The following is a 24,513-nucleotide window of genomic DNA, read 5'->3' as shown; positions in this document are numbered from 1 at the left end:
CTCCGACTAAACCGCCGGCGGTCACGTTGCATTGTGGGTAATGTAGATGCCAGATTTTCACACAGAGGAAGAATGGATGCACCGATTTTTATCCTTTTTTTTTAACTCCTTTTTTACACTTACACTGTTTTGCAGCACTGACACTATAAGACATGAAATTCCACAAGAGAGAAGGAAAAAACACGGAGATTTCCCAACTGGGTAAAGGACAAATCCAGAATGACTGGGCTTCAATCAGAGATAACTACAGCCGTACAGATCTGACTTTGTGGAGAAGAGTTTTCAACATCAGGTGCTGATCAAGAGAAAGGATTCATAGGCTACAAAGATGACATTACCAAACCTGCCACATTTGCTCAGTATTTAATGCTGGTGAATATTTGCTTGGGTCGAAGTAACAAGTGAGAATTATACTATGCTACCACAATGTGGATAATATATATTAATGTTGAATGAGTATAACCTCCAATGCCATCGTTGTGTATTATCTCTGTCAGTCACTGTGTGTGTGTGGCTCCATCCATTCATCCATCTGTCCATCTATCTGTCTGTCTGCTGCTCAGCTCCTGGCAACCACTGGCACCTCGGTGCCCTTAGATAAACACAGCTGCTCCCCCTGCATCTGACGGGACTCGTGGCTACTGACGAGGGTTGATCAGCTCCACTTAAAATACTGTCTCTCCATGACGCTACAAGTCCACAGTGACTCCCAATCCTCCAGGAAAGAACCAATCTAGATCCTCGCTCTCCAGAAAAAAAACATGCGACATTATTTTTAGATTTTGAATCTCTAGGATATGTTTCCGCAATAGCATCTGTAATGTTAACACCACAGCACATATAGCCTCTTCATGTCCGTAAGCTTCACTCGTAGACTGTGGGAGACTTTCTGTAAGCTGACACAAGAATTGCCTCTCTTACAAGTACTTGGCAGCATCTTCTTTGGCTTGATTTGATTTTCTTCTTTCTCCTCTCAACATACCAGGCCTCCACTTGAGGTCATGGGGGTGCAATGGATATTATTGGCTGCCTTAGACTCAAAAGAGTTCAGAAATAAAAGGCTCCTTATCTCTGAAAATCACATTATGAGACACTGGAGGACAGCAGTTCATGGTGCTATGACCTCACTAGTTCGTGAAAACAGTATTTAAAAGAACCCCAGTGTGTCTGCAATCGTATTCCTTCTAAACTGTCCAACAGGGCTATGAAGAAGCACATGTGCATTAATGTAAACAACCTTGTAAGGAATCTAGGCTACACCTACAGCAGGTAGTTTCACATTTAACTGACTGGTTAAATTTGAACCGACTTGCAAGAAAGCAAACGTTTTTCCCAAAATGTCCTACCTTTAACGTGATGATATTTTGCCATAAAAGCTAGTGCAGCTTTAAGGAGAGGTTGAACTTGATTACATGGTGGATATTTAGTTGTGACGTTAACATTTTCGAAACATCAGTTTTTTTGTAATTTAAAGAAACACCAAATAACCTGCACAGTGGTTCCATACGTGAACGCCCGTTGCAGTGATGGAAGAGGAGGGGTGAGGTATCATGATCCTACTCTGATGAGGAAGCGGAGGAGAGTGAGAGAGGAGAGAAGAGGGGGGAATTATGTGGAAGAAGTAATTAGAGAGGAGGGTTGAGGTAGGAAGGCTGCAGATTGCCTGTTCAAGGCTTCAGTCCTTGATTGCGGCCCGCTCGGGTATGTAAGTGAAGCCCGTTTCCAGCCACTTACTTCCAGAGGACACAGTGATTGGATGGATAGAAAGTGCAATTCTTTTATACTCCTGTCTTTATAATTCCTCCCGTGCTTCCATCGACCGCCTTTCTTTCCATGATTGACCATTGTTCATCACCCCCCGATACTGTTGACCGTGTATTGACCCTTGGATAGAAACACATTTCACTGATTTACAAATCAATATGGGAATCTGTAATCTTAAATCCTGTGGATGCATGTCTGCCAATGTTCCTGGAAAGCGAGCTACCATCTGAAGTCCCTCTTCTCCTCCTTTCTCTCCCATCCTGCTGTATACTTCATTAAGCCGACTGTGGCACGTGTTTGAAGCGTGAATAAAAAGAAATGTTTGACAGGCCTAACGGCGCTAAACCGGCGCTCTGATTGGTCGTGGGGTTTGTTAAGCGTTGATGCCGGGGTGTTTCCTGAAAGCAGGTAACTGGGGAAAGAGCTAATTGGAGATTCCTTCAGTGAATATCAAAGAGGAGAAGAAGAACAAGGACCTCGGAGATTACCTCATTAAAAACACATCCCAGGCTTCCTTTGCTCCCTGTACAAACAAACCATATTATGGTCTTAGAGTCAGGCCATTAGTTTTTTTCTGGATTGAATGCTGATAAGATGTGAAATCAAAGGGGATCTGTGCAGGTAGCGATGGCAGCGGACTGATCACTGAGCTTGTGTGGGTAGATTGACATAAGAAAAGAGTCGTGCCTTTGTAGTGAGCTTGTGTGTGTGTGTGTGTGTGTGTGTGTGTGTGTGTGTGTGTGTGTGTGTGTGTTGTACTGCCTACATCTGGGTTTTGTGTGTTTTCTGACTTGTATTATTTATGTATCCAGCCATGATCTACACCTGAATGCATCATGCTTGAGGTTTTGTATTCACTTCATATTTTATAAATTGTGTTGACAGTGGTATTGAAGTATAGACTGACTGAAATACAGACATAAATGAGGCAGATATAGTGGGAAAGGTTCAATGTGGAATACTGACGTGCGATTACTGCAGTGCTGTGAGACTCAATCACTGTGCTTGTGGCTTTCTGGTAGCTTGTTGTCATTGCCATGCTTCTTTTTCAATATCTCATCTGATTACATTACAGCTGGGTGCTGTTCATCTGAGGAAATGAAGCTGTGTGTGTGTGTTTGTGCATGTATGTGGGGCACTGTCTCTGAGCATTCATGAGTGAGTATGAGTGTGTATTGATTTGCATTTTAAATTGTATTTTTGTAGAAATGTATTGTATTGTTAAAGAGAGCAAGAGGGAAAAATATATTGTGTCTGTAGGATTGATTGCATCTGCATGTGTTTGCATGTGTGTGTGTTTGGCCGAGTAAATTTAGCTCTTCTTTAGGAGGCCATCAGTCCTCCGCTGTCTTGATAGTTGACTTCGGCCCATGAATCCTGATTTCCCTGTCGTCTAATCAGATAACAGTCCTCTGCTCTGGTCTCTAGGGATCAACCAACCACACTCCACCAGGTTAGCGCTGTGGAAATGGCTCAGCCCATAAACGCATCACTTCCTCTTGGCTGTCTGGGGTTAGAGCTCTGGCTTCACATTTAAACCTTGACTTTGAAAGCTGAAACATATAACAACATTTTCCCCAAACATTTGCAAGCCAAGCAGGCGGAAGGATACATTTTACCCAACCTGAGCACAAACTCAGTGTCAATACACAATAGACAGATTCAAAAACAATGGTCAAAATCTGCGCAACAGTTTATCAAACTTCTAGATCAAGCTAACTTAGTTATCCACATATAAGGAACAAGGCTCATATAACTGTATTAAGTTCTGATGAGGGGTCGCAATATTAAATCTCATCTGTTCAATCTCGTTGCAGAAAATGCCCCTGGTTGGAAGTACTTATACATATCATTTAACTGTAAACTGGGGTATGATCCAGATATTTGTAATGAATAAAACCAATATAATTTAAACAATATTTTTCGCCGATTAGAACCACAAAGCGACATCGCGTCTAAAGGGAATTTCTTGCAGTTTTCTGGTCTATGCCAATTTTGAGATGATTGTCTGTGTTATATCAGAGTTGGGGACCTTACTTTCATAAAGTCATGTTTTTGACTGCTTCAGAGTGTGTTGTGAACATCGCCTCTCATCTCTTCCGCAGTGAAAATGCGGACAAATAGGTGAAAGTGAAAAAGCCTCTTCCAGCTTTGCAGAGTTGATAGGAATCAAAGATGATCATGTCCCTCTAAGAAGTCTGACAGGCGGCCATCAAAGGGAAGGCTTAAGTGTGTTTGTGTGTCAGCGGGGGCCTCCTTTACACAGTCTGGTCTGCTTGTCAAACAGCTAAAGGAGATGTTCACTGGTCCAGAGTCCTCCCACACACAGCTGCTCCCAAATAATCACCCTGTGTGTGTCATTTCATATGTGCACCCTTGTTTATGATGTGTTTGTATGCACTTGTGTTTGCGTAGTCACTCTTGTGTCCTGGCACACTGTCGTACGCCTTACCTGTGTGTTTCTTTGTGTGTGTTCAGGCTTGTTTGCCTGATCTCTGGGCACCGTGTGTGTGTGTGTGTGTGTGTGTCTCCCTCTTTATCCGACAGCTCCATGCCTGTCCAGCCGATCCATCATCTTATTAAGACCTCTCCTCCCAAAGGAGCCGCTTGTCTGTGTGTGTGCTGGAGATCACAGTCTGTTGCTGAGCCAAGTGGGACTCGGCGAGGCCAAAAGCTGGCGTCAAATATTTGTTTCATCCCAAACTGAGAGATCCACCATCTGAAAAAGAAAGAAAAAGGCAGCTACTGTGCTATGCTGATCCTCAGGAGACAAATTTCTGTTTACACTTTACCAGCACCAGAGGGAGGTCAGAGGTCAGAGCAGCATCCATGAAGCTAATAAAGCCTCAGAGTCTTGTGCGAAGAAATTTCGGTAGGGCAGATGGTTGCTGTCAAAGAGGCTTGAAGCTAAGTCTTCCAGTGTGAGAACAGTAGGACTCATTATTCCCACCTCATGCCCAAATCATAGATATATTATGAGTATGGAAATGTATCTGCAGTTTCTCGATGGTGCCATTAAATGAAATAAACCCTGTGTTTTCCTTTGTGTTAAAGGAATAGTTCAACATTTTGGAAGAATTGCTTTCTTGCCAACATTAAGGTACTGCAAGCAGCTGGTTAGCTTAGCTTAGCACAAAGACTGGAAACAGGGGGAAACAGCTAGCCTTGCTCTGCCTTTCAGCACCTCTAAAGTTCACTAATTAAGACATCAGTTAATCCATACATAAACCAAAGTGTAAAACAACATGTTGTGTTTTTATGGGAGGTTGTGTGATGGATTATTTCTTATCCAGGCTTTTTTCTCAGCCATACTTTTGTAGCATCAGGGGTCTTGTTCTTCTCATGGTGGTAGCTTATTTCGGAATGAAACTCCATTAATACGGGTGTAATTTTTGCTGTGAAGTCACGCTGAGTTTGAAATTAATTTTTGCTGTGCCTTCGCTTGTGTCTCCAGATGGCCCGGTGATCTGGCGGATGCTGACTTACCCCCCAACTCGGCGGGCCCTCCTGGTGGGCTGTGGTCTTCAGATGTTCCAGCAGCTCTCGGGAATCAACACGGTCATGTAAGTGAAACCGTCCACCGTAATTTTACATCAGTCATCCATTGCAGGTCTGAATTATCCTCCAGGTTGGGCCATGGCCTCCTAGTTTTCAAATTAAATGTTTTACTGCTTCGTCTCCATCAACTCTAATCCATGCTCGTCTTAGTGTCCCTAGCTGCATTTATGCCTTGCTCCATAGACGTGTATTGGGAAACAAAATGATAAACAGCAGGAGGTTTGTCATGTCAAGTTTTAAAAAATCAACTATAATGTGGCCAAAGATGGCATTTCTGACTAGTAAGTGAGCACTAGTCTAAGCCCACAAGTCCTGCCTCTTTGTTAGACCAGTTAAAAAAATGGTCGGGTGCTATGCATGTTGACCAATTAAGTGCTGTATGTACCCAGTCAAAGACATGATCAGTGTCAAATGTTGCAGTTGGAGAGAGAGTTATTGATAGAGGCCACATTCACACCATGTCTGTGGAGATCGTGTATTTACTGTTTTAGTTCAGTTCACGTTGTTGAGGGGAAATCTCACCAGAGAAACCACACATGGACCGACTCAAAATGTTTGCCAGGAGTGAGGATTTAGGACAGTACAAGATGTTATGTGTAGAAAGAGACATAATCAGTTTGACACCACATTCACTCCTTTACGAAAGCCAGAGGGTGGAAATTGTTGCCAAAATGTACCTTGAGGGACGGGTCAATCCCTGGCTAGCTTCTAAATGGTGTGAACCCAGCTTAACCACTAATTAAAATTGCAGCACAGTAGCATATGCAGCACAAACTTTTCCCACTGTAATTCATACCAAAGCAAACACAGCGACAGCCAAGGAACTGATTCCTTGGCTGTCATGCCATGTTCAGACAGACAATAGCACTGCCTGTAAAAATGCACCCCACTCCTTCTTTTTTAATGAGACCAGGAAAAAAGTTTAACTTAGCTCAACTTTTGGATTTACGTTTTTACCTGTTATTGAGACTGTGGATAAAATGATGGTTACCATGATAACTTTCCAGAGTTGTAAAATCTCATTTTATTTTAAACTGCTGTGTAGTGTTTTAGCATCTGATAAGCCTTAAAACTCATATCTGGATTCTATTTTGGCATTTCACTTAAGCTAGCAACACACGTATGTATTTGCCTAACTGATAACTTTAGTGGTCCGTTAACGTGTGGGATCACAAACAACTGTACCTGTGCCACTTGAGACTGTGTGCCTTTGTCAGTTATCTTTCCCGTGGATCAAACAGGAGAGTCTGTCCTGTCACTACAACGTATCGCCATTGAAAAGGAAAGTTCAAGTGTGTTTTTATCTCTTCGGCCCGGTTAATCAGAACAATGATGATACATGACACTGTGTCTGTGTGTCACCAGCGTCCCTTTCAACACAAGAGAGATTGAGACAGACGGATGTATTCGCTTTAGCAGCACGGTATTAAATCACAAAACATTCCTTTCATCTTTCATAACACATCATACACCGGGGACCAGTAGCCTTATTGCATCACGGCCCTCTTGCCTGTGAAGGGACGGACCACCTTTCCTCTTTTCTTCTTTTTATCCCTCCATCTGAGGAGATTGTGTCATCTGTCTCTTCCTCACCTCCCCTTTGAGATTAACTATATTACAGGCTCTGTAAACAATCTGTGGATATGTGCTGTTGCTTAGCAACCATCTGAGTTGGGAGCAATAGGATAAGTGCACCCTCGTACAGCGTTGAGTCTGCACACAAGTGTGATTCCAATGTGCTAAATGTGACACTATGGACTTTGGGGTTGGCGTATGTGCACCACGTGTGTGTGTGTGTGTGTGTGAGACGTGTGCTGGCTGGATATATGCGTCAGCAGTGAAGTATGGGAGTAAAGGTATGGCCATTTGCATATGTGTGCTTGTGTCTTGAGATTTGCATCTCTGTGGTTAGCGGAGGTGACCCGCTGGATCTCATTAGATACCTTTCTTACTGTATATTCATCTTCATCTGCTGTTGCCAACAGTCTGAACCACAGACAGAGGGGACAAACTGAATCTGTCACAAAACTCTGTCCCTGTCCGCCTTTCTGTCTCTCCGACTTGTGTATCTGTCAGTCTTCCAGTCTTTCTGAAAAGGTCTGCTTGCTAGTTTATCTATGTCAGCAGCAGTGACCCATTTACACCGAGTATTAACGCGCCTTTGGTCAAGATGGTGTCTAGATTGTGTTGTGTTTACACCTGGCATTAAAATGTGTCTCTCCGGTCTGCAAATTGAAATCTGAACGCCCTTTCGTTTGCAAAAAATACCCACTGTGGCTTCCTTTGGAGATAATTACATCCTTCAAAATTGATATTAAAGACCTCATCCTGCTGACAATCAATTTTTGACAATAATGTCTCAGTTTGAGTTCTTTGCTTTGCACCATTTCCTGGTTGGAAACGTTTTATTTAGCTCATGCAAGTGTACTAGAGATATATCAGAGTAACAGTATATAGTTAAAGAGACTGCTCACCTGTATGAGGTCCCCAAAGTATTATACTAACAAATACTACTAAAAATAATGATGCACTTGGAAGTTGTCCTGTCTCGACAGGTGCAACACAATTAACGGAAGGAAGGTGAGGAAAACGTGCAGTCTTTACAAGCCCACATGAGTTTTTGTAATTACAGGTTTCCAACTTGTAAATAGCTTTCAACGCCACATGTCAGCCAAAGTCCGTTGTTCAAAGTAATTAAACCCAAATTGAGTGGATAAAGATACTGTTAACACTCTCTGTCGTCAGTCCTGAGTTGTGATAACGCTCACAAGTCGTAACCATGGGCATCTTTCACAATTCATCTGACATGACATGAACGCGACGTGAGGAGAGATCCAATCAGGGAAAATAAGGGAAAGCACCTGTGGAGATTTAACATGGCTGTGGGCTTTAACATGCAACCACGGAGTGACATCCGAACTCCTCCAGGGTGCATTTCCTCAATGTTTTTCAGCTGATTTTGCTTTTGTGTGTGTGTGTGTGTGTACATATTGTACTAAAGTATTTCTATACGTGCAATGAAAAACTGCAAATTCGTAAATAAATAATGATTTTATGGGTCTGTCTGTGTACAGGGCTGCATTTAAAAATTTCCCAAAACAACCTTTAGACAAAATATCATCACATTCACGGTTGTAATTTGCCAGAATGTGGATCAGAATGCACACAGTAGAGACTAGGCAGGTGCAATTAAAGGAAACTTCTAGATAAGCTTATAATCAATATAGGCTCGAAGCTGCAGACAGACACATAAAAGCAACAAACAGGAAAACAGCAGCAAGAACACCAGGGAAATGAAGTCCAGCATTGATGTCACTCATCCTGTGTGCTTCTTACCTCTGTATACTTTGCCTGTTTACCACCTGCCTTTCTGTTCCCATGTGAAGCTGCCAGGCTAGCCCTATTAGCCGGTGAGATATAAAGGAGGTCTGGGGAACCGGTAAATCAGCTAGGCTTAGAGACAAGCTCCACTATCCCTGTCCCCAGCTGCTTTCCCTGATTAAACCACGGGGCTGGCACAAAGAAAGAAGGGAAAGGGCACTGAGAGGAGCTGACAGACTGGCAAAAAAAAGAAAAAATGCAAACCAAACTAGAAAGCACATATTGTCTGTCACTCTGCTCTAACAGTCTGTTCTCTCAAGTTAGGAACTCGACAGGAGCGGATTGATGGAGTTCACAGATTTCTTTTTTTCTCTGCGTCAAATATGTTCACACAAAGGGTACTGAACTAACATAGAGCCCATGAGAACCACAGTGGTCTGTCATCAGTTGAAGTTGATCAAGTAACTCTTTCCAACATAATTAACTGCAAATTCACTCACTCAAAGATGCTGGTTGGATGATCGGTGCTTGTTCAGCTGCATACTTGCCTCGAAATTACACTTGGTGCAGGTCCACATCACATACTTGCATGCAAATGAGTATATTTGCCATTAAAAAAAGAGTAAGAGTTTGCAGCCATGCTAGTGGCTCTTTGAGGTTGTGCTTTGACACAGTGATGGTTTGAGCTAAATGCTAATGTTGACATGCTAAAATGCTCACAATGACAATGCTAACATTCTGATTAGCAGTTTCTACCATATTCACCATGACGAGAGTATGTGTTCAGTCACATCAAAGTATGGGACAAATTTGACCAGATGATGGCTAGTTTAAAAGTTGAGGGATCGCCTTTATTCTATATATTATATATATTATAAAGTTATACCGACTTTCATGGCAATCCATCCAATAGTAATTTTTTTCCCCGAGCATGGCTAAACAAAAGATGCAAAAGGTAGCTGGCTGACCATCTACTTAGACTATGTTATGGTTGATTTGTGTGGATAAAATACTTGCAGAAACAGTCCTATTGGCAAGAGGCTTTATATCTGCAGCACAGCAGAGGACTTTTTGTGACCACAGACATGGTCTGTACTGAAAACTGCGGAACAATATGCCACATGACAGGTATATGAGCACAGGCACATGGTCACACAGCCTAAAACTACTTTTTGCAGCACGTTGATTTGAACTCATATGTCAGGCACACTCTCTCTGGACTCTCTGGTTGTTATATGAATAACCTCCCTGCCCCCACACATACTCACGCACACTATGGGTCTGTCAGAGGAGCCTGTGTGATGAGAGGTGTATTTGTCAATAACACATCTCTCAGGAACCAAAGAAGTGTCAGGTGGTGTGTTTGGTCTGCTTGTCTTTCTGCCCGCGTGAGTTTGTGTCCCTGAATGCCTCCCCGCCTGACTGTCTGCACACAGATGAAGGGATGGATGGGTATATAGATTACATAGATGGATGAATAGATGGATAAATTCTGTGATGGCACTGCTGGGTTTTCTTTCTCAACTCTTCTTCTTTACCCACCTTTCCCTCTCTGTCGATCAGTCATGAATGCAGAAAAATATTGTACAGCAGTGGGTCAAATTATATATCATCCCTCCTCATTAGTCACTGGATCATTTTGATGCAATTGGCCACATAATCTAGCATGTAAAGGTCACCGTGGGCTGGTGGGGACTGCTGTGGGTGTGTGTGTGTGTTTGTATCTTGTCAGGGCGGGTCAGCGGACTGTGTTGACAAAGCGGTGGGGGAAAGAGGAGAAAGAAGACGGAGAGAGATGAATCGAGCAGGAGAGGGGAGGAAAAAGAGACAGATAGGGTAGGAAGGAAGAACAGGGCGGAGGCAGAGATGACATTGATGGTGATGAGGTGGAGGAAGGCGTGGAGCAGGATCATGGCAGATGACAGGCAGAGGGATGGGGAAATAGATTTATAATGGAAGACAGAAAAAGGGACAAGAAATATTGAGTACAGGAGCTGTGGAAGAAAACCCTGTGTTCTTTCATTTGTTGTTTTCTTGTTGTAACAAGCAGTTTGAAAAGGTTTGAGCATATACAGGATGAATATATAGACAGTACATTTATATATATTATGCATACACTCACACCAAGCCCAAGCATAATTTTTGAGGCACGTATTCCTGCCGTCTTAGTAATAAACTAAAAGGCTTTTTATTAGCTGCAGTCAACTTGTCTGTTTTGTACTTGTGAGGTCAGGCTACTGTTGGCGTGAAATTGCATTGGTAGGGAAGGGAACAAGGAAGTCATTGGTGAAAAGTCCAGGTGTGACAAAAATATCTTTTGGATCGTTGCCACGTTAGCCCTCGCCCAGCTTTATGGGAAATGTTCAGTGTCAAGATGGAGCAGTTATTGATCAGAAAGAAACATTGCAAAATAATTCAACAATTGAAGATAGAAAGTGAAGAAAATTACAATTATTTGTTTTATTTTCTATATTTCTGTTATAAATTCACTTCTATTATTTTATAAAAGGCAGAAAAAGGAAAAAGGATTCCTTGAGAAACCAAATATTGTGGTGTTATATAGTATGCATCTATGATATGATATGATTTGATATGATGAGTGTGTGTTGTTGTCAGTGGGCAGTTAGATGTTTTGTCGTTGACACAGGCCAGTTGGCCCTCACAGATGGTCCCACAGACAAATGTCATGTTGGAAATGTCACTAGACGGCAGTTTTTACATGGTCACTCTGCTGGCAAGCCCGCAAGGATCTGGCAGAGCCCACTCTGGTGTGTGTGTGTGTGTGTGTGTGTGTGTGTTTTGTGCACATGTAGAGGGAAATGCCAATATCTACCGAGTTGTTTTTTAATGTGTTTGTATGTTTTCAAGCGTTCATAAGCAGCTTAATCATGCCAACCTCCTTCACTGTGTCCAATGGAGTCGCAGCAAGATCCTCTCTAATAAGAAATATTCTAATTTCCCCTCTAATCAAATGCACACAGAAACACATTACACACATACACCCCTCACATCTCATTTGCTTAGCGCACAGCAAGATGTCGTCTGTGAAGCATGCTCATTCTGTATATAGACATGTACGTGCAGGGAACCTGTGTCCATGTGCAGGGTTAGCTTAAACAGTATGTTGAAATACAGTTCAGGGAAGTTATGCTCTGCAAATTTACAAGGAAATGAATTATATTAATTCTAATAATAAACCAAATCTCTAACTTTACAGGATAAGGTTTTGAAATCCCTAATAAACAAATATTGGCGTAGTTAGTAGGCTTGGCGGGTAAACTACTGTAGTTGGCTGTAGTTACTGTAGTTAATGCTCCAGCCAGCCAGGAACATGCTAGCGCTAGTCAGTCACAATAGCTACCTGCGCTTCTTTGTTTTCTTTATATTGTGCTGGTTACTGGCCCCTGATATATTTTTTTCCAGGATTATACATAATTGAATTCAATGAAGAGTAAGTGGGGAGGGAAAAAGGCTCTCCGAGCAGCTTGCTAGTTGTCAGTTAGCTCAACTCGTTAACTTGATCACTAACGAGATAATTAGTTTATTCAAAAGACATATTTGTACCACCGACTCCTGCCTCGTAACTGCCTGTAAACCGTTCCTCTTTTTTTGGAGCAGTTCACACTCCAACAGAGAAGGGTTTAATAAAAGTGGATGGTCCAGCTCTCCCCAAAGGTCGGCTCTGTCAACACACTGCTATCGGTCAACAGCACGAATTCATGTGTCAAAGTTCACCTAAGTTCAACACGACACAGAACATGTGCATCACTACTCACATGCAAAGTTTTGCTGTTTTAAATGCTTGTATGATCTGGCCTTAAAGCTGGAATTTGTTCCACCCTAACAGCTGCAGCACTGCTCGGTGAAGGACGTGTCAATCAAACGTTCTCGAGAAGCGGTTTAATGAGCAAAATAAAAGGAAACACCTGTGTGGATGGAGAGAATTGTGTGTGAACTTTCATCACTTAAGTCTCTATAGAGCTTTATGTACCTCCTGTTTGCAGGGAACACAGCTAGTTAACTAAAACTCTAGTTTTGGTTAGTTAGCTGGTGTCGCTGCTGCATAATTGTTGCCTTGTGTTTGTTGGTGATGTACGTGTGTTCATTTTGCCACTTCTTGGTGGGTCAGCCAGGCAGAGAAAAGTGTCTTTTCATTCTGTGATGATGATAGACATCTGCAGATGTTACACTTTGTGCTCTGTGTATGTGTGTGTGTGTGTGTGTGTGTGTGTAGTCCTGAATCAGAACATCCAATCTGCAGTGTGCCTATTTGGGCAAAGTGTTTTTGTTCCAGAGCATAAATGTGACGCAGCTCTGTGTTCGTATGCATTCATTTGAAAAATAGGCCAGTTCCCATGAGAATCCCCATCTCTCTCCATCTCTCTGTGTGTCTCTCCCTCTTTCTGTCTCTCCAGCCACATCGTTTCCTGTCTGTCCATTTGTTCTTGTTTTCACACCCACGGCTTCTCTATTTTCTCCAACCATTCATTCTTCTTCTCGCCTTTCGATCCTTTTCTCACTTACTTCCTGCTCTCTCTCTCTCTCTCTCTCTCTTACTCATAGAGTCGGTCACTCACACGCGCAACCACTCGCTCGTTCATTTGCACCCACTCGTTCAATAGTTGCCCACTCGCTCACACACACACACACACACACACACACACACACTTCCACTTGTTTGTTCGTTTAATCTCCCTCTCTCTCCCTGTTGCCTTACAGTGGATCCTCCTCTCTGTCTGCGACTCCCTCTTAATCCATACTATTAAGCTACATAATTAGATGAGGGCTCTGTCAATAAGTAGCACTCTGTTAGAGTGTTTCTGTCTTATAGACGAGGGAGACCTTCCCTGTAGTTCTCTTTCACACCCTCGCATGTATACAAGTTTGTCATCACTCATCATTAACTGCTCCAGAAGCATTGTGACTGTGATCTTTCAGTCAGGCAGCTTTCTTTGTTTTCTCTGGGATAAGAAGGAGGTTTTGAAGTACCATACCAGCCATTTTGCATGTTTTAGCCTGTGAATTGTATGTAATGTAGTATAACCATTTTAATGCAAGACTTGTTATTTAACTCGCGGGTTTGATTACCTGACGACATAGCAATGAGTCCTAATAGCTAAACAAAAGGCCTTCCATTCTAAAAGTGACTCGTATGAGTCTGATCTAAAGGTTAGGGAAAGATCGAAGTCAAGGTTAGGAAAAGCTTGCTAACATGATTAAAAATAACTAGATGGACCTGAACTGCGGGCTCAGGTGTCAAAGTCACACACTTTTTACACCCAAACACCTACCCTGACCTCCGCTTTAAGAGCTCCATCACATCAACATTTAAGTCAACAGGAGTCAAGTTTCCGTCCAATCCATCCTATCCAGAAAATCGGCAAAAGAAAATGCAAATTAATGCGTTTCCATCCACTACTGTTATGAGAATATGGTGGTGCTCGTCCTTCAGTCGGGTGCCATTAGCCCACCGAGATGACGTAATTAAAAGAGCGCCAGTCAAACTTCAAACAGACGAAAACCATGTGGAAAACATAACAGAAATATGGCATTAATGTTTGTTTAATGTATTAATTTAAGGACTTACAGTCTCCTCCTCCTGCCATGAACGAAACTAGCCATAACCACTGGTAGCCACTGCACAACCTGCAAGTATTCACTATGTCACCAAGCAAGGACAAGCAAATCAATTTCTCTGAGCAACTTCCTGGTGTGACCAGCCACTTTATGGATGTGTAACAACCTCACTACTACTACTTTCACCTTTGCTACTTAGAGAGGCTGGTCATTGTTCACACAGCCTCAAGATAATGTAAAGTATATGTGATGTGTAGCTAATGGGCTGAAAAAAAATACAAAGCCACCAGTGTGGTCCTTTTAAGACCACATGTTGTGTAGTCCCAAGAGTCAGCAGCCTCCAAGACGATCCAGTAATGTGTCAGTAAATGTCAACCATGAGTCAGCGGCATCCTCTCGCCACCACCCATGTGAAATGGACTAAAAGCAGTGGGGAGCGATTGAATGCAAGAGGGAAGCATGTCTATGTTGTATTTGTTTAAATCGGCTAAATGAGAAACAGCAATCAGGCCTGTATTCAGTGTTTTACTCGTCTGCTGTTTCTCTCGTGCAAATCACTGTATTTCTGTTTTCAGTGTAAAAAAAACACGGCAATATTTGGCTGGAGTCTGGTTTCAGGGATTTGATTTATTCCCCTTTTAATTGGTGATAGGTGTAAATGAATACTTGACAAGTTGGTGACATGTGATACTAAATGGAAACCTGTCGTTATCTCAGTCCCTCCTTTTCCTCCCCTCTTCTTCCTTTTCCATCTTTCCAGCCCCGTCTGCCTTTCTCCCTAGCTGATGCTTGTGTTGTCACTCTCCTTTTAATGTGCTGAATGGCGAGGTTTGGAATCGGTGCGTGACAGGAGCATGGATCCATGTTTCCATTTTTAGACCGCGGTCAGGGCCAGATCACACCTTCTCATGTTTGCTTCGCACCAATGCTCCGCAGGGTCTCTTATGTAAAAAGACAGCAGGGTGTGTTTGTGCATGTGGGTGTGTCAGAGTGTGTTTGTGGGACAGAGGAAGATGACATCTCTGTTGCTCAGTGTGTGTGTGTGTGTGTGTGTGTGTAAGAAATGTGTGTATGAAACTCCCCTCAACCTCTCTAATGTGTTCTTTTTATTTTTCAGATGATCACTGTGGAGGTGTTACTAATCAAACTAAAATTACTTCAATACAGTCTGATCATCATGGATTATTACTGAGGCACTGCAGTTCTGACCTTTGAACATGTTATTATTGGCTGTGTGTAATGATGGCAAACTAGGATTGAAAGCATATTCTTCTTTCTGTAAATGGCTCCTGATAATAGTGCTCTTCTCTTCTGGGCTTTTTCACATGTAGTAAAAAATGAAAAATGGGTTGTGCCTAATAACCTGTGCACAGTTGGAACTTGGGGAGATATATTCTGTATGCAGGGTTTCACGGCACAAAGTAACATTCACTCCCCCATGCCATGGTGGGGCCGGCAGCCCCTCAATGGTCAAGACTGCTTGCTGTTGGGCAAAGGTGTGAATTTACGTGTCACAGTTCACCAAAGGAACATTTGAGCACATAAATGTCGCCCGCCGAGCGGAACATCTGATCGCAACAATTCCATTGGAATTCATTTATTTTGCCGTTTCAAATTTGACCAAGCCTATAGTCAACTGTTTCACTATTTTCTGTGCCTTTGACTCTGTAGATCTTCCTTCCAACCAAATGCAGGTTAAACAGAACGCACTACTTAACATGCTTCAACCACAGTAAAGAAACTAATCTGTGAATTCATCGTTTTTTCAAAGCGAAAACAACCTGGATCTCAACCTGGAGTATGAGACCACATCCTAAAAAAGCGTAGAGCACCAACAACCCTTCATGTGATCCTTAGAACTGAAAGGCAAACAAAGGCGTGATTGCAGCATTTTTCCATTTTCATCATCTCAGTGCGGTTTATGAAATCACTGCAGGACAGCAACAGTTCACCGTGGCTCCCGGAGGTCCAGGTAATTGGACGGAATCCATTCCTGACTCACCTCTAACCCCCCTCAGACACCCTCTTATTAAAGCCAGATCCCCTTGTGAACAGAATTGTTACTGTTTAATGAAAGATCTTAGCTTTTTCTCCCATTCACAGTTGTTATGGATGGGGGTTTCTTTTTAGGCTTGTCAAAGACTGCTCTGTGTCTTAGAAGATCAAAATGAAAAGCACCTCGGGGGTCTGTTTCTCTCAGGTCCTAGCTGACTGCCTTGGAGTGTTTGTCACTTGTGTGTTAGTAGACAAGTAGTGGGTGTTGCAGCGTAAACCTGTCCCGCCCAGGCTTGCAGCACTGCAACAAAACATAAAAAGTTCACAAATATTATCAATATCATGGAGAAAAAAATACCCCAAAACAAATATGAGGCAAGAAGTTTCACTCATTTCCAGTTTGTCATTATTCTAGCAGGAAATTCCAAACAGAATTGACTCCCAGAATAAATAGTGAACATTGTCTGTGCCACAATGTACTGTGTGTACCCATTATAATGATGCATTCTCATCTAGGGAAAGACTTCCATGGGCAGCAGCACTTCTTCCTGCATTGATCTCTTGTACCAAAATTAAAGTTTGTCTCCAACTATTTTTCCCTTGACGCTGTGAGATGACTTTTTGAGATGAGATGCTCAAAAGCAAAGCTGATGCTCTTTGCAGATCTGCGAAAGAGACACGCGGAATTACAGAAACCGCACGCTATCATGTTTTCAAGGTGTTGCCTTCTTTTCTCCTGCTAACAGCAATGCAGTCACCTGTTACTAGAATGACAACATAACACTCCTCCTCACCGGAGGACTCAAGAGTATACGAGGGTGCAGAGGATGGATAATGACAGTTATCAGAAATTAGACAGGCTCAAATTCACCCCTTGGAGGTGAGTCTGAGATTCCATTCCTGAGATGCTTTTAACATTTAACACAAGATACACTTTTCGGAGCAGTGGAAAAATGATCACTTTGCTTCTGCAGACTGTTATCCACAGTAGCTTTTAAGTCAGAACATAGTGTGTGTGTTTGTGTGTGTGCTGCAATCAGTGAAATGTAGGGCTGGAGATGGAACACAGCAGGCTGCACTGCTGAGAACAGAAATAGTGCTTTTACTCCCGCTGCTGCTCCAAAACCAACTCATTTCCTTTCTGTGTGTGTGTGTGGGTTTTTTTTGAGTGTGTCCATGTGCATGTATCTGTATCTATGAGTGTGTCCGTTCAGGACACACATTTGGTATTATATATCCAAGTTTGCGGATGACTAATAAGGCCGTCTGTAACTTTAATCACCTGTCAAAACTTGTGTGAGTGTAGGTCAAGCTCTTAAAACCAGAATTTCACGCCATCTCATTCCTTTTCCTTTTTCTCGTTCTGACTGGATACCATGGCAGAAAAGTAAAGAGTTATTATGCAAATCCCTCAATTGAATGTCTTTGTTTTGGGAAAGAGAGAAAGAGAGAAAGAGAGCGATAACAATTCTTTTGAAGAGATGAAAAGCAGAATGCTAATGCCGAGTTGCCTGTAGAGACACAGAGAGGCAGACAATGCTGGAGACTTTATATTTTGGCTGTTTCTTTAATGAGTATTACCTTCTTTGTGTTTGTGTTGCATTCTCTGAGGGGTTTTGAATCTGCTGTATGTGTTTATACACAGCTTGTGTGTGTGTGTGTGTGTGTGTGTGTGTGTGTGTACATGCCTCTGTGGGTGAGAATATACTGTATGTTTTTCCCTCATTCAAGCCCATAATGTCCATAATGACACCTTCGATAGAGTCCTTGCAGGTGGCAAGGTGTTTGTGTTGCCATCATATGTGTACGTGTATGTGTGTGCTTTTCATGTTCATGATAGTTACATCAAATCATAACTGAAGTGGGAAATGGCCCCCATGCAGGTGTCTGTATTGTTGACTGCAGCCTGTTTGGAGCCTTGTTGATGATGATTGGAGATAATCTGCCTGTGTGGAGCAAGGTGCCAGAGTTGCAAGTATAATTATACTGTATGAGAACAGACGGGGGTGTGGGGTGGGTGGGTGGGGGGGGGGCGCATTGAAAGTGACTATAGCCAAACAGTCTCTAGATGAGTGGCTGGTACTCAAGTAGAGAGGCTGTGATTGGTGGATGAGTGGTTGGCTCTCAAGAAGAGAGGTTGTGGTTGGTTTGTTGACTTGTCTTGACTGATGATCTCATATATACATTTTTTAGAATATTGTTTTGAGGCAGATATATTATTGTAATAAACCAGAGTTATCTGTTAATTTAGCTATTTTTGGGCTCTTTGTCTGGTATAAAAATGGACCATTTTCCACTATTAAACTGGTCACAACAACAGTTACTCATTCATGTCCTTCTGTCTTTGTGTCCCACAGGTACTACAGCGCCACCATTCTGCAGATGTCAGGAGTGCGGGATGACAGGCTGGCAATCTGGCTGGCTGGACTCACCACCCTCACCAACTTCCTGTTTACCCTGCTGGGGGTGTGGCTGGTGGAGAGAGTGGGGCGCAGGAAGCTCACCTTGGGCAGTATCGTTGGTAAGTCAGTCAACGTCAGGTAGTGATGCCTACAGATCCTAACAGTCGCTCTCACACGATATGTACGTGTTATGTGTATAATTTTTTCAACAGGTACATGTTTGAGTTTGAGTCTGTTGGCCATTGGTTTTCTGATGTCAGCCCAGCACAGTCCTCCTGTCACCTTCCACCCACTAGACCCATCTATGGCCAACTCCACCTGCTCCAAATACCAGTGAGTACATACTAGTAGGGCTCAATTTGGTTCCAAGTAGCATTCATTAAGCCACAATGGAAAACTGGCTCCACTACTATGAAACAATGACCATTCATCACCTCCCTTCATTACCAACCATAAGCAAAAAATACTGGGCAATTATCGCACATATTCTGATGTTGCAATCCAAATAAGAACTGTTGGACCAAAAAATTGATTGGTTTGAGTCCTGAAATTACTCCCTCTGCTAACTGCCATCCCAAAGACATAAAAAAGAGACTTACAATGTTTTAGATATGGAAAAAAAATCAGCATTCAGGTGTCTTCTGGGGATTGAGCTGCACACATTTTATTTGGGTTGATATTAAGTATCATTATTCAGCTTTTGTCACATTATGCACAGGTATAGAGAGTTAAAGCGGGGCTACTAGCACACTTGTGCTCTTTTTGCAATTTATGGTAAAGTTATTGCAGATTTTCACACATACATTAATACAGATCTCTATATTTTTCAGTGGAGTTCTGACTCGAGATCAAAATTGGTGCCAGTATATATATGCAGAGTCTGGCTGATGGTCAGATTAGTGCTCTGTATATTTAATAATATCTATCTGTGTATTAGAAAAGGCCTGAGTCGTATTATTCAAGACACAACATTTATTATGTTTCCTCTGACTGATTTATTAATAACTGGATAAAACAATGGGTTGTCATGGAAACAATACTGTAAAGATGCTGTGTAAATATTGTTCATGTCTATATGACTTTTATCCCAGATGTTAGGGCTAAATCAGCTATAAGTCACTTCATTGTCTCCATTGGCAACATAGGGCAAACACACACGCACACATAGAGAACCTAAGTGTGTTTTCATGTAAGCCAGTGATCACATGCCTCTATGTCCCAATTTACTCTCACTTACACAGACACAAGATGAAACTCATGTGTAACGACAGTCTTTCATCATAACAACAAACAGAGCCTAATGGACTCGCTGTCCAGCACCCACACACTACAACACACACCACCACGTCCACACACAAACACAAACACAAACACAAACATAAGAGGTAATCTGAAGAGATGAGTGCTTTTACCACACTGTAGTGGCTTCATTGAGTTCACTTTACTCCGTATGAGCCCACACATCCCCTCGCTGACCATGGCAGCACCAGAGCCACCACAGGTCTCTCGCACTCATCGTGGATGGGACGTCCCATTTAAGGACGTATTCTTAATGTGTCTCCGGGGGGGTTTGACTGTAGGTTATTTGCCTCGGAAATGACGCAATCTCCTGACCATTCCCTAAGCCCTGGCCCCCTTGGTTACTGTTGCTAAGCCTTTCAACATCATTTTTATGATTGCAAGGCACATATGCAGTTCACACATCATTTATATTTATTAAAACACCAATATTATACACATTTTTGCATCATTTGAATCTTAGCTGAAGCTAAGCTGTTGCACGGCTCTCCTCACCTTCCCTCAGTATTTACCTTTGCTTCCCTCTGGCACTAATACATGGTTTTATTTTAGTCTACTTGACCTCAGTGTGTAATTAGAGCAAGGTGCCCTGCACACAGGGAGTCTGCAGACTGCGAAAATAGACCTCTGAAACAAAATCACGCATTTCATGCACTTCCATCGGACACTACAACAACAAACCTGATGACACTGCAGGGAAAACATAGTGTGCCCTCATTAAAATGTCATTTGCCAGTAAGTCAGCATTTCAAACCCTCTTACATGTGGACTGCTAATCACATAACTGACTATGGCACATGACAAGATGTACTTGTAATAAACAAAGACACAACGGAGGGATAAGATAAAGATGTAATGATGATGACTCCCACACATTCCTGTTTTGCTCTTAATTTTGATTTATCACTTCCTGTATGAGGGGAACAGTCCATACATTAATTTCATTTGGGTAATGAGGCAAGTCTCAATTAGAGTGGGTGGAAGGCTGTTTTCTGTTATAGCCCCATCTGTAGTAGTATAGGCGGTGTGCAGTACCAACTCAATATTATACTTTTAAAATATGTTTGTCAGTATTCTACAGGAGTCCACGCAAAGCAAAAGCACAGTGTAAAGGAATGCGACTTTATTAGTGGCCGTGCAGTGTGATTGACTGTGTTCAGTGAAATCGGAGCTACTGTCTCTTGCGTCTGCTGTTTGGCTCGCAGGCTGTGCGAGCCGTGCATGCTGGACCCTGGATGTGGTTTCTGTTACCGTGAGAATGGCTCGGCGCTCCTCACCTCCTCCTGTGTGCCGGTCAATAAGGCCTCCACTGAGCAAGCAGCATGGGGCAGGTGAGTCACAGGATGCTGCGCGAGTGTTAAGGATGCAGCAGGGGGGGGGGGGTTAAATGACACCTTTCACCTTTTGAGATTTAGATCTCATGTCAAGAGTGATTAACGAGTGTGCCTCCCTGTTCCAGATGCTCCAACTCCAGCCTGATGAGAGATCAGACCTACTGGGCCTACAACTACTGTCCCACCTCCTACTCCTGGATGGTTTTACTGGGTCTGGTGCTCTACCTGGCTGCTTTCGCTCCAGGTAAGATCGATCAGTTGAGATTCACTATACTGCATGTGATTAAACCTTTGTGTTTGGTTGCAGTTACACTTGCGTTGCTTTTAATTCAGGTTTTGGTCACATCGCTATGTTAAATTTAACACCAAATACTGTGTAGTAAGTTTAAATTTACTTTAAAGCTAGTTGAGATGGGAGGCTCTTTCCTGACCTTGGAGATTTTTTGAACGAAATATCTCAACAGCAATTGGATGGATTTCCATGAAATTTGGTTCAGACATTCATGTCCTTCTCAGTCTTCTTTAATGTTATTTTTTTTAATGTTGAGGCAGTGCGTATTAAAGCTTTGAATGTCCACTCACACAGAGGACACAGGAAAAACAGGAATGTGATCTCACTGTGTAAGAGTCACCCCAGACAATACGATACCTCTCCATTAAGCCTCCTGTTTAAACTGGTCTCCATCTCCTCATAAAGTAACCCCACAAGACTCATCTCTCGTCTCTCTCAGGGATGGGTCCAATGCCATGGACCATCAACTCCGAGATCTACCCTCTGTGGGCGAGGAGCACAGGGAACGCCTGCGCAGCCGGAGTCAACTGGACCTTCAACATCCTGGTGTCTCTCACCTTCCTCCACCTGGCTCAGTACTTCACCTACTATGGTCAGTTTCAGAATTACCTATATCTTTATTTTTGTGGAAGGAAGAGAAGCAGACAAACAAGGGAAACTCTATCATGACTTTCTTTTTTATAAACCCAGTCCACTGGAACTCATGTAATTTTAATCAGGCAGATGTTGTGTAACATGCGTTCATCCTTACCTTATGTCAAGACCAGCAAGGAGGTGAAAGCTGACAGATACCGAGGTGTCGCCAACCTTCTTCTTTTTTTTTCTCCAACCCTCTTCCATAACTCCTCAGCTCAACAGCAGGTTTCTCCTCAGACAGGAAGGAACTGACCTTTCGTGGAGGTGGCGATCAATCCATCTGGGGTGATTGTGGAGGCATCCTGAGATGCAGCTGGTTAATGATCGATTTGAGTCCTTCCATCCAATCATATAAGAATCATTTAGCAAGAACGAAAAACAGTGTCAAAGCTGGAAAAAAAACATAATGATGTTGTCATAGAAATGGTAATGGTATTTAGCATAATGCACACTTGGTTGTAGCTTAAAATGTCATTCTGCTTTGACAAGGAGAAAACAGAGATCACAGTGGCCAGGAAATCTCATTAAACATCTGTCACTGTGTTTCTGTGTGAATGCTGGTTTCGAGGTGCGTTTGTGTCTGTGTTGTATTGCCTTCTCCTGTTAGCTCCGCTGTAATGTTACTTCTACTTTAAAGTTATCGTGTGGTGACCTGCAGCCTAAAAGCAATATTTTAATTTGGTGTAACATTTTCATTTTTTGCAGCACACACACACACACACACACATCCCCGTTGATGTTTGTGGGCAGTCAACATCCAGTATTAGCTGCCTTCAGGATCTGCTGTCACCACCACTGTTTCTTTTTCTGTCCATGAATGAGAACAAGGAAACTTAGCCGCGACAGAGTGTTCCTCATGTTTGTGGGTGGCTGTCCTTAGTGACAGTGCGTTCCTTTGTTTTGTCTTCCCAGGAGCTTTCTTCCTCTACTCCAGCCTGGCCTTGCTGGGTTTCTTCTTCATCTACGGCTGTCTGCCGGAGACCAAAGCTCGGCGTCTGGAGGAGATTGAAGCGCTGTTCGAAAACCAGCTTTGTTCCTGCGGCGCCTCCGATTCAGACGAGGGGCGGCAGGTCGAATACATCCGAGTCAAAGGTTCAAATTACCATCTATCGGACAACGATGCATCTGACGTGGACTAGGGGGAGTTTGAGTGTTGGTATCCTCCCTGTGGGTGTTTCATTCATTTTGGTGATTACTGAAACATGCAGAGTGGTTGGCTCTATAATATTTTTCTTTTTTTGTGTGTGTGAGCTGAGGAGCCACTGGTTATCCTCACTATGAGCATAACAACCACAGTTTAAAAGGCACTTTGAGTTCACTTTCAATTCAGTCGCTTCAGGAATCCTAAATCAACGATTATGCTTTAGCAGGTAGCAGAAGGAGTACAAATGTTTTGTTTTCAGCCTGATCTCTTGAATTGAGGGTGAACTGACTCCAGATTTGGCATCACTGGTCAACCATGCACCATATCTCAATTATGAAAGGCTAAAACATTGCCTTTTCCACACATAACAGAGGAGCAGTGTCTTTTTCATGGACACAGAAAACATGACACACTGTATGTACAAAATATAATGGACACTTGCTCTCTGCTGAGGTCTACTGATGATGAGTCAGGAAGATGTCCCTAATATTTTGCACATTTTCCTGACTAAATATCATTTTTGGTTTATATATGATGTTGTACATACAGTATAAAAAGTAAAACATGACTACAGCATTATGTCAGAATACGTTTCCATTGAGAAGTCACGTGGTCTTGAGAACCAGGTTTGTGCGTCCGTCCACAAAACTTTTGTTGACATAACAGCAGTTGTAACTTGTTGTTGATCTATAGTACCATTATGCCTTTCTATATGAAACACATCTCAGTTAAATGTTGTTTAAGCTTGTAGCATAGCACACTAATGTCAGTTCCTCACCTGATGAGTCTTAGTTTGTGGTCGTTGTGATATTTTTTATGAAAAGCAAACACCAGAGATGTACAGTATATTGTTCCAAGTTTAGAAAACTTGTATGTCAGTTGGTGCCTAAACAAAACCACTCATCAATCTAGTAGCACTGAAAGGAGTATAAGTTCTGTAGATATGGATTTATTTATTTATTTATTTATTTAAAATAAGTTTTTTTTCTCAATCAGCTTTGTAACAAATTACAAATTGTTTTAGTATAGTCTATGTTGTCTTAAGGCCTTCAATTCTGTTGCTTACTGCCTCTAAAAATTGTGGTTTTTAACATAACACTATGGAGAGTACAGCCTCATGTCACTGTCACTAGGTTGCCAGAACGTACACTTTGAACCTATGTTATAAACCTACGTGTCATGAGCCATTGC

General features: G+C 42.5%; 1 protein-coding gene across 1 annotated transcript in view; it reads left to right on the top strand.

The window, feature by feature from the left end:
• The window catches only part of LOC139304747 (proton myo-inositol cotransporter-like), a 50,603-nt gene extending 27,286 nt beyond the window's left edge, over window positions 1-23,317 (top strand). Inside the window, exons 4-10 of the mRNA XM_070928603.1 lie at window positions 5,219-5,327; window positions 18,573-18,736; window positions 18,830-18,950; window positions 21,122-21,247; window positions 21,376-21,494; window positions 21,982-22,134; window positions 23,091-23,317. Of these exons, the coding sequence (XP_070784704.1) occupies window positions 5,219-5,327; window positions 18,573-18,736; window positions 18,830-18,950; window positions 21,122-21,247; window positions 21,376-21,494; window positions 21,982-22,134; window positions 23,091-23,317 (1,019 nt within the window). The remainder of the gene's footprint in view (window positions 1-5,218; window positions 5,328-18,572; window positions 18,737-18,829; window positions 18,951-21,121; window positions 21,248-21,375; window positions 21,495-21,981; window positions 22,135-23,090) is intronic.
• The last annotated feature ends 1,196 nt before the right edge of the window (window positions 23,318-24,513 follow it).

The sequence above is a fragment of the Enoplosus armatus genome, chromosome 22, assembly GCF_043641665.1.
Source record: "Enoplosus armatus isolate fEnoArm2 chromosome 22, fEnoArm2.hap1, whole genome shotgun sequence".
In the NCBI taxonomy this organism is placed as follows: Eukaryota; Metazoa; Chordata; class Actinopteri; order Centrarchiformes; family Enoplosidae; genus Enoplosus; species Enoplosus armatus.
Note: the sequence above shows the minus strand (reverse complement) of the source record. Positions and strands in the feature narration are given on the sequence as shown.